Here is a 10,907-nt window from a genome sequence, read left to right as displayed (position 1 = left end):
TCTCTTCCAGATTAAACCACTCTAAGTCTCCACAGAAACATTTCTATCAGGTAGCTCTATCTGGAATGTTCCAATCAGATGAGTTTCTAGGAATAAAATTATGCACATATGACAATAGTAGAGCTAAAAATGATCGGAAAAAACTTGTTGCTGTCACCATTCTCAAAATAGACTAAATTTCCATGGTTCTGGTAGTGGGGAAACCATAGGTTGTAAATGGATGTCTTCAACTAAATCAGTATTCCTGAACAATACTGTTAGCAGCAGTGTTTATTAGAGTACGATAGACAAAATCTTATCTTTGTGATACTTTTTAAGAAGCTACTATTGAATTGTGATTATGTCTGTTTCTCCTATCCCCCAATCCATATATGTTGAAGTCCTGAGCCTCAGTACCTCCAAATATGACCATATTTGGGGACAGGGTCTTTACTAGGTTAAAATATGGTCATTGGATTAGCCCTAATCCAGTATGAGTGGTGACCTTATAAAAAGGGGAGTTAGACTTGCATACAGAGTCAATGTGAATGAAGACAGCCATCAACTAGACAAAGAAAGGCTAGAACCTTTTATCGCCCATATCTTCCTAATGCTATATTAATAGTAGGTTTTCTCAGTCAATAAATGATTTGACATCAGCAGTTTGGGCTCACTTTGCATAACTGAAAATGAATTGTGAAAAGGTTGTTATGAAATTTTACTTTTTATTGTCTAACCCCTTACATGTTCCTCCTCATTCCCATCTTAAATCATTTAATTTGTAGATAGGGGCTAAAATAGAATGAGAATTAAAAACATAAAAAAAAAAAAAAGACTGCCAACAAAACTGGATCTTCCCTTCCTACTACTATAACACTTGCCTCCTAGTATTATTAAAAGAATTACGCAGGTGGAGAGTCCACCGATAGTCTTAGGGGTAATTCCTGATGGGGAATCAAGAGGAGCGTCTGGGTTCTTATTAATAGGAATATCAGAGGACTTAATTGTATGGTATGTTGCATTTAAGTTTTGATCACGCAGTAATGATTTCATACGTGAAAAACTGAGTTTGTCTGGAGTTTAAAAAAGTTAATAGCACCCATGGTTATGGAAGGAAAAATATAGTCTAGTTTCTTTAGTACATGTTTTCCATCAATTCATGAAATCAAAGCTTATGTAAGAAACAAGACAACAGACACCAAGACTGGTTAAAACTACCATACACTGAAAATACCACATTCACATACCCTTGTATACTGAAAAAATGTAGCAATGCCAAGAAAATTGGACAATTAAAAAAATCTTGTTAAAAGCAATTCTCATAAGTTGTGTTCAAAATCATCCATTTAACATATCCAAAAAATTTTATTATTTTACATTAACATTGTGGCAGTTAAAGAAAATAATCAAGTTGTCTCATGGACTGGAAGGTGACTTATTAATTCCCTCTCATTTCCAAACCTCATCAAGCAGTCACTACATTTATGAGGTAAGTCAGCTGAATGCTTGAAATCCAGATGAATTTTAAGATCTTCAATTTGTCCTGTTGAATATTCACAGTATTGACATAAATAAATCCCTTCAGATAAATGTGAATTTAAATGTTTGCAATATTCTAGCATACTTGAAAAGCCTTTCCCACAGTCATCACAAACATGAGGAAAAATTTTAGTATGTTCAATAGCAACATGCCTGTTAACATTTGTATGAAGTCTACTCCGAAAACCACATACTTGACACACAAAGAAGTTTTTACATTTGTCAAAGGTAATTTTGCTTAACAGGCTGTACTGTCCATGTGCTCCATTGTTATACTTATCACTTAACTCAATTAATTTACATGCATGTTCATTTACCACATGGCTATGCAAGTCTTCCGGATCATTCGTTTCATGTTCACAAAACTGACACAAGTACTGTTCGTCACAGCTGTGCTCCTGGAAATGTAGGTAGAGTTCACTGCTTGATGAGAACTGTACATCACACTGCTCACACCAGTAGAGGTGGTCACTAAAATGGGTGTCTGCAATGTGCTGGCTGAGGTTCTCAAAAATTACTGTTTTATAATCACAGTATTTACAAATGTAGGGATCCTCTTCATGCAGTTTGGCATGTTCGATCAAAAGCATGTTAGTAGAAAAACTCTCCTTGCATACTCGACACACATTTGAATCAGTACGCTTATGCTTCAGGATCATATGCTGCTTTAAATCAGAAAAATATTTGCTGTTGAACTCACAAAGTTCACACTTATAGAGGCCACTGCTATTAGCTCTCAGTAAAGGCCATTTCTGTTGGGCAGTCACATTCAAAGCCTGGCTCTTATCTAGAATTTTGCAAAGTTTAGCTGGTGGCTCTTCATCAGTTTGGTCTTGGAGACTCTCCGAGGAATTGTTTTCGGTCTCTAGATCATAATCTTCAGAAATTGCATGCACTTCTGCAGCAATTGGAACATCTTCAGCAGTGTGAACTTCTATAGGACTCTCCTCTTGAGCTTGTTGGTTGACTGACTCAGGTGAGTCACACTCATCATCACAAATTTCAATATCAGCAGATTTTTCTGAAAAATGTTAACAAGTCTATTATTATTACTAAATAAGACCTATTGAATAACTGGCAAAACATTTATTTTATACATTATTTTTTCATGAATCTACATAAAATAAGCAAATGCTATTAACTGGTTTCCCTAACCTGTAGAAAAGGCAGTGTGGTCTAGAATTCTAAGTACAGGGCTGGGAACCAGGTAGTTCTGATTTCTACTTCTGGCCTTGATCCCATCTGTAAATTTTGGCAAGTCATTTGATGTTTCTGCATCAGAATCATCATCTGTAAAAAGAAATTTGGAAAAATACTTATTATATATATCAAAGCATTAACTATTAATTATTATTAAACAAAGCACTAAATGTTTTAAATATAATTTTGAACTCCAATAGGAACTAAAGGACTTAGTCAGAAAATGGATGTTATCCTTGTTCCACAGTCACACACAAAGAAATCTGTCCAAATAATCAACTGCTTTTGCTTCCATGCCCCATTTGGACTAGAATATACTTTTTAAAATTACTTAGGAATTTTAAGTTTAAATTACTAAGTCTGAATAAGAGTGTATTCCCTCAGCCCAGTCCCAACGTTAAATTTAGCATGGGGAAACTGAAGTACAGGTCATAAAAAACTGGGCTGCAAATCATGTCACTGCTGTTTTTAATAGATTCATTTTTTAGGGGAATCCCTGGGTGGCTCAGTGGTTTAGCGCCTGCCTTCAGCCTAGGGCGTGATCCTGGAGTCCCGGTATCGAGTCCCACATCAGGTTCCCTGCATGGAGCCTGCTTTTTCCTCTGCCTGTGTCTCTGCCTCTCTGTGTAAAAAATAAAATCTTAAAAAAAAAAAAAAAAAAAAAAGATTTTTTAGAAGTTCCCAGAAAAAATTTGGATAGTACAGAGAATTCTCATATATCCTGCATTCCGTTTCTCCATTCTTTTTTTTTTTTTTCTTTTAAGATTTTATTTATTTATTCATGAGAGACACAGAGAGAGAGGGAGAGGCAGAGACACAGGCAGAGGGAGAAACAGGCTCCACGCTGGGAACCCAATGTGGGACTCAATCTCGGGTCTCCCCTGGTCTGAAGGTGGCGCTAAACTGCTAGGCCACCCAGGCTGCCCAGTTTCTCCATTCTCTTATAACAATAGGGTACATGTGTTCCAATCAATATCCAATACTGGTAAGGTGATATCAACTCAAGTCCACACTTAAGCTGATTTCCTTAGTTTTTACCTAATGTTCTTTTCCTGTTTCAAGATCCTAAAATTCCACATTACATTTAGCTATCATCTCCCTCTAGGATACTGTTAGCTGTGGCAGTTTCTCTGACTTTCCTTGTTTTTGATGACCATGATAGTTTTGAGGAGTATAGGTCAGGTATTTTGCAGGGTGTCCCATTAATGAAATGTTTTTTTCATGATTAGACTGGGATTATGGATTAATAGAGGTAGACCAGAGAGGCAAACTGCCATTTTTATCACAACAGTCAGGTTTCTCTGATGTAAAGTCACTCTTTTACTTTCCATATTCCCTGCATACGGGGAAGGAAGTCCCAGTATGCAATCCTCATTTAAGGAGTGGAGAGTTATGTTCTACCTCCTTGAGGGATGAGTACCCACATAAATAATTTGGAATTCTTCTGTAGATTTTCTTGTTTATTCATTCATTCAATCACATCAGTATGGACTCAAGAATATATATTTTATGCTTTGGGTGATAATTCTTTTTTATCCCCCTCAAATCGTTTCAGCTTTGGCTACTGGGATCTCTCTTAGTTGGCTCCTGTGTTCCTTTGGTATACCTGTATCTTATATATATTTCCTGCCTCAGAATTAGAATCAGCCACTTCTCTAAGTAATAGTTCTTTTTACTGGAGAATGGTTTTAGAAATCAAAATCTGGGCTCACTTCTACTGGGGTGTCATTTCTTTTAGGCTTTCTCAGCTAACAGAGTAAAAATGCGTATACATTGCTATGTATGCACAGACATCTATAAATGTCTCTATATGGAACCATCTGTGTCTCTATTAAGCCAAACATGAGTTTATGCAAATGTCTCCAACTCCTTGTTTTTTTTTTTTAATTGTGTTTCTGTGCCTATGATAGGAGCTCAAGGAAATTGGCAGTTTTGATGGTCACAAAGAAAGAATAAATGCAAGTTGTTATCATTTATTCAATGCTCTTGAAAAGAGTCAATACAAGATGCAAGACTGAAAAACATCAAACCCTTCATCCTTTGTTCCTTCCATTTAGCCCTCTGGACTATACCTTAGTGGAAGAACTGTGTATAGCACTGTTCCTAACCTTTCATCATAAATATGCTCCCAACTCCAGGTCAGTCTTGATTTTCTACTTATTCCTGGCCACCTAAAATAGACTTAGGAGACTGTGCTTTTTTATTTATAGGTCTAAAATAATGTTAAAAATTAAACATTCATATTTGCTTTCTTATAAAAACCTCATTTCCCTACATTTAGACAAATTTGAATACTTGCCCATTTAGAAGTCATAACTTTTACCCACATTCTCAAGAATATAAAAATACAACTTAAAGGATATTTTGGAAAATATTATATATACCTTTGTTGTCAAAATATTTTAAGTCTGGTTGTCTCATAGAACAAACACTATAACAATGATCAGAAAAAATTCCATTGAATCCATCTGCAATCCTGCTTATTCCAGAGGAATCTGAAAATAAGAGCAAAATTTTAAAACTTTCAAGTAAATATATATACATTTAATAACAGCCATCCCTTAACATATACACTTTCAAATTTGTAATAAAGTATTAATATTTCCCTCATTTCTGAAAGCTTCTATATTTCAGATTTGATATTGACATTGAGCTTTGAAAAAAACCACAAACTACACGATTTACAAAATAGCACTTGAAGCACACAAAGATAGATTTGCCTGTCAGAATTCTATAAGTTATAAACATTGAATTGACTACCAAGAAGATCTGCCATGTACTGAAGAGAAAGCAAAAGGCATACAGACCCTCTCAGACAGTAAACCAGGCTTGATTTCCTCAGATACGAAGAATGTGTAGCTTGGGTAGGCTAACAGGTATGCCAGAGACTGTCTTAAATATATATATATGTGAGATTAGTTATAGGTGGCCACTAAGACCTCTTTTTTTTTCACTAACATATACTTTATTTTCTTTTTAAAAAATTTATTTAAAATCAATTAACATATAGTATATTATTAGTTTCAGAGGAAGAATTCAGTGATTCATCAGTCTTATATAACACCCAGTATTCATTACATCATGTGCCCTCCTTAATGTATATCACCCAAGTTACCCCATCCCCGCCCCTCCTCCCCTCCAACAACCCTGTTTGTTTCCTGTGATTGAGTCTCTTAAATCTCTGATTTCGTCTTATTTTTCCCTCTCTTCCCCTATACTCCTGTTTTGTTTCTTAAATTCCACATATGAGTGAAGTCAAAGACCTTTCTTACTGCCAAGATAGCAGGGCCAACCTCAACCAGAGGACCCAAAGGAACACAATAAAAATAAAGTTCATATTTCTGAAAATAATGTACAGGATAAAAAAAAAAATTTCCCCAATAATCCAAATATCTTCCATCAAGGTTAATGCTGTACATTAAGAACAAGCTTGGAATTACACAAATCCCAATTATGCTGTGTAAGTGTGGAACTTTGGATATCTGTTTTTAAGTATCTTTCAACCATTAAGTTTTAAGTATTAAATAATGTCTGTAAAGTTCTGATGTGTACCTAGCACATGGTAGACAGATGAATATACATTCAGAGAACTTGAAGTTTTCTCTTACCTAAAAATTGACCCAGATATTTAACTGTTATCTGATCATTTATGAGAAAATTGATAAAAATGCAATTGCATGGGAATTAATCCAGGGTCCAGCTTTAAAATAATCACTGACCTGAGTAACGAGAAGGGTGTAATGTCTTCCTTTTTCTTTTTTTAGGATATTCATTCATATCTTTTCAATCTAAAAATGGAAAAATTTAACAAAAATACCACAAATGAATATTGTTAATATTTTATAGAAATTCATCCTAAACAAAGAATTTATTGGTAATAAGAAATGTGTGTGCCACTTGAAAATCTACTTTGTAAGAGAAATGCCTCCATTTATATTTTAGGTTTATTTTTTCTGATCAAGTTTAAAGGCAGGACACCAAAATCTGTTTTTTTTCTTGGTGACGTTGAGAAGTCCACTTCAGATGTTGATGTAATTGTGAGAACTGGATAATTACACTAAGCTATACTCTTATTTTTTATTTTAAAAAATTGCTGCTATGGCATCTTTTTAAGAATAAAACAAGTATATTTCTTATAAATGGGAGTATTTTGATGCAGTTTTCAAGCTAAAAGTGTATATATTTCCTTAAAAAATATTGTCACAAATCTGTATCTATCCCCAGGCTTCCAGAAAATATATTCATCACGTAGAAGCTCAGAATATAATTTCCAAGAAAAAAAATACTTTTCTTACTTGTAAGGTCATATTCAACATTCTATTTAGGACAAAGCAGGTAACAACTTTTGTTTAATTTTTAAATGATTAGATTCCCATGGACTCTTATAAAATTGACTAATTGGTTTTCCACATTCCACTTACATGGTATAATTCTTAATACTGTAGGGAGGAGAAATGAATTACAAGGAAGTTTTCACAGATGGTAAAAAATGCCTGTAGAAAAAAAAACACAACAGAAGTCATACAAGCAAAAATGTAGCTCACTTCTGAGACTCAAAAATACAATGGCACCAGGTCTTTAATTAACTGGAAAGTTACACGGAATTAACTCAAGTATAAATAATCTTTTGAATATACCGTATTAAGCACTAAAAACTGATAACTATGTGAGTGTATACATGTGTCATTGTTCTTTGAAATGAATTTACTTTGTAAAGCTTAAGCTATAATTTAACAGCAAAATAGGAATATAAATCTGATTCATTTATTCAGCCATAATGAAAGCAAATACAATGAAAGTGAACCAAATCAGACTTTATACTCAGTCCTTATAGGTTATTTAACAATATAAGAACAATGACCATTTATTTAACACCTATCATGTGCCAGGCTGTGCACATACTTTATCTTATTTAATCCTATAACATGAAAAATATACAATATCCTCTCAAAATTATTTACCTTTTACAGATGAGAAAACTGAGGCATAGTAAAATTAAGTCAAGGCAATTCTTAATAAGTGGTAGGGTTAGAACTGAATAAAGATCTATTTTTAAAGCATATACTTTGGAAACAAATAGGGAGATAAAGAGATTACTCCAATTCAAGTAACAACTTAGTGTCAGAATCAACATCTCCTCTTCCATTTCAGGCTAGTGTTCTTTCACAGAAGTGGGCAAGTAAGGGATGTCAGAAAAAGAAACATGTTTTCTCCACTAGCATTATATGCTGCTTTTCTTACTGTCAAAGTAATATACATGGCAGGTATAACTTGGTATCATTACTGAGCTCATCTTGTTTTTAATGGTAAGGAACTTCAGGTGCACACACTGTTTTTGCTACTTCACTAAGTTCTGGCTATATTAATTAGCACTATAGGTGATGTGATCATGCAGTAATAAGATAGTGCTTTTTAGTTTATTGGGCATTTTCCTCTTATTTTATTTGATCTTCACAACAATCCTGTGAGGTACATTGAGGGGCTACTATCAAACTCACTCCAATTTCACAGATGAGGAAGCAGATTCAGTGAAAGTCCAGTCAACTAAGCGGCAGAACAGAACTGAAAAAGCCTGTCTTCTGACTCGAGTTTCGAACAACTCTGTGTAATTTTCATTGCTAATCACTATTACCAGCAAGTTACATCTTCCAGTTCTTATTCCACCACCAATTGGGAGAAAGGGAAGGGAATCACCCAAAGAAACCAACAACAGTGGATTTATAGAAATAGTCTCTCTCTATATAAAGGCTCACCTGAACACAAATAGCATTCCTTAAACCCTTCCCAATCAAGTGCATTAAGAAAATAAAAATTTTCTTATTATATAATAAACTAAAACTTCAAGACTTATTCCTAATACCTCTTCTGCACACCTCTAGAATTTATACAGCCCAGAGCGCTACACTTCATGTTTTAAATGTTCTAAAACTATCAGGGAGAACAATGAAAACTGTCAGCCAAACATTAAAGTAACCTCTTGCTATTTCAGAATACACTTTAAATTCTTTCCAACTTGAAGAATGAAAAAGTAAGGAAAGGAAAGCAAGTATAGCATTAGAATTAACATTGCAAGCTGGCCTGGATTCAGACTGTCGGATGAGAGGAACAGGACAGGATCACCTTGATCAGGGAAGCTCTGACTACGACGTGAGGCCGAACAATATCCAAATATTTATCAGACTTCCTTTTAGCATGAATGCTAATATGCCTACTCAAGACCAGAAATACTATCCTTCATTTCAGCACATATTCTTACGTGCTTTTTGTATACATAACTGCCCTGATGAAGAAGTTTGGCTTTTTACTAAAAGATGTCATATGAACATTTTGCTCACTGGTCTTCCTCTCATGGGGAAGATTCTGAATCTCATGGACCTAATCATTCACTTCCTTTTCCCCACTTAATGAATTACACATAGAAGTCCTCGCTTTGGCAGCACATATAATAAATTACACATAGAATACATGTCACTGCAGGAAAATGAGGAGAGAGGTTAGAAAGTAATTCAATCACCTCGAATCTATTCACGCAGAAAAACCACTGCTAACATTTTGATAGACATTTAGACAGTTTCCTATGCCAAGGTATCCATATATATTTCACATTTACAAAAATGACACCATGCCACATGCAGTACTACTTTTTTTCAAAAAGCAACTTACAAAATACATATTGGCATCTCTCCACCTGTCATTTTTTTCCCCCCAACAACGTGCAAAATGCCACAAAACAGGCAGTCAGTATCTTCACCAAAGAGATCAACAGCCTTTCACGTAATACAAATATTCTCTAAGTGGTACAAAAATAAACCAAGTATTTACAATCAAAAGCTTCATCTTTCCAATAAGGTTTTCAAAGCAAGTTCTTTTTCACCCTCATTTCAAGATAAGTATATGCTCTCCAGAGTTTAAAATAACAGAAACATGGGCAGCCCGGGTGGCTCAGCGGTTTAGCGCCGCCTTCGGCCCAGGGCGTGACCCTGGAGACCCCGGGTTGAGTCCCACGCCGGGCTCCCCGCATGGAGCCTGCCTCTCTCCTCTCTCTCCAATCTGTGTATTCTCATGCATAAATAAATAAAATCTTTAAAAAAATAACAAACGCAAAAACGTTTCAGGAGAGGTCTTGAACCAGAGCCCACGGTACGTCCGACTCCAGTGTCAGCATTGCCAAAGGACACGTTTTTTACCTCTCTGCAATGAGATGAACTGCTTCAAACTACTCGCGTCCCTAGGTTGTACTGAAAAAAAAAAAAAAAAAAAAAAAAAAAAAGGAAAGAAACCAGAAGGGGCGTCTGAGCACCGCGAGGAGGGCCCAGGGCTCCGGCCGGGCCAGCCGGGCACCCGCGGTCCCGAGCCCAGGCGCCGCGGGCCGCCGAGGGGCGTCCGTGCAGGAGCCGCCGGCCACGCGCCGGGCCCACGGGCCGCCTAGGCGACCCCAAAGCAGCCAGCAGGAGGGCGGCGGGCGGAGGCCCGAGGCGTCCTCCGCGTGCGCGCGCGTGCGGGGAGCGGGTCGCGGCTGCCTCGGCCCGCGGGGCGCCGCCATCCCGCCCGAAAGCCGAGGCAGGGTCTCATTTTAAAGGACGCCGTCGGGCCTGCGCCGGCCTCTCCCGCGGGAGGCTGCGCCGCACGCTCCCTGCGACCGCGGGGCCCGCCCGGCCCGCCCAGCCGCGGCGGCGCCCGGGCGTGGGCGGAGGGGCCGCCGGCCCTCGCGCTCCCGGGCGCTCCCGGGCGGCCCCCGTCCCTCCGCGCGCCTCTCGCCCTGCCCGCCAGGCCCCAGGCCCAGGCTCGCCGGCCGCACTCACCGCCTCGCTCCGCGCCTGCGCCGCGCACCTCAGGGGCCCGCCGACTGCGCGGGGAGGGGCCGGGGGCGGGGGGCCGGGGCGCGGCGGCGCGGCCACGCTGCACAGCGGACCTGGGAGGGACCACCGGCGGGAGCCCCGGGGGTGGCTCGGCGGCCTGCGCCCCCTGCCGGCACCTGTGCGCCGCCGCGGGCTTCTTCCGGGCGGGGTCCCGTCCCTCCGGAGCCCGGCGGGTGACTCCACTTCCTAGAACCGCTCCGGGCGAGGCCGCGGACGGAACTCGCCCCCGCCCCCGCCCCCGCCCCCGCCCCGCCGCCCGAGGAGCGGGATAGCGCTGCAGCTCGCGGCCCCTTTCCCACCCGGCTGCTCCTCCAGGGGGCGCGCGACAGT

The 10,907-nt window shown here is 39.0% G+C and overlaps 1 protein-coding gene across 6 annotated transcripts; it reads right to left on the bottom strand.

Moving 5' to 3' along the window:
• Positions 1–1,324: 1,324 nt before the first annotated feature.
• On the bottom strand, positions 1,325–10,602 carry ZNF639 (zinc finger protein 639). Of its 6 annotated transcripts, XM_025451290.3 has the most exons (7): positions 10,521–10,538; positions 9,906–9,956; positions 7,140–7,211; positions 6,438–6,506; positions 5,103–5,213; positions 2,674–2,808; positions 1,325–2,539 (listed from the first exon to the last, which is right to left on the bottom strand). In XM_025451290.3, the coding sequence occupies exons 4-7, from the start codon at positions 6,493–6,495 to the stop codon at positions 1,386–1,388; spliced, it is 1,458 nt and encodes a 485-aa protein (XP_025307075.1). In that variant the 5' UTR covers positions 6,496–6,506; positions 7,140–7,211; positions 9,906–9,956; positions 10,521–10,538; the 3' UTR covers positions 1,325–1,385. The 6 variants fall into 6 exon arrangements, with proteins under 6 accessions (XP_025307075.1, XP_025307076.1, XP_035566113.1 ...); XM_025451291.3 differs by lacking the exon at positions 9,906–9,956 and having other exon boundaries at positions 10,521–10,602; XM_035710220.2 differs by lacking the exon at positions 10,521–10,538 and having other exon boundaries at positions 7,680–10,173.
• Positions 10,603–10,907: the final 305 nt, after the last annotated feature.

The sequence above is a fragment of the Canis lupus genome, chromosome 34, assembly GCF_003254725.2.
Source record: "Canis lupus dingo isolate Sandy chromosome 34, ASM325472v2, whole genome shotgun sequence".
In the NCBI taxonomy this organism is placed as follows: Eukaryota; Metazoa; Chordata; class Mammalia; order Carnivora; family Canidae; genus Canis; species Canis lupus.
This window is presented reverse-complemented; position numbering and strand designations above follow the sequence as displayed.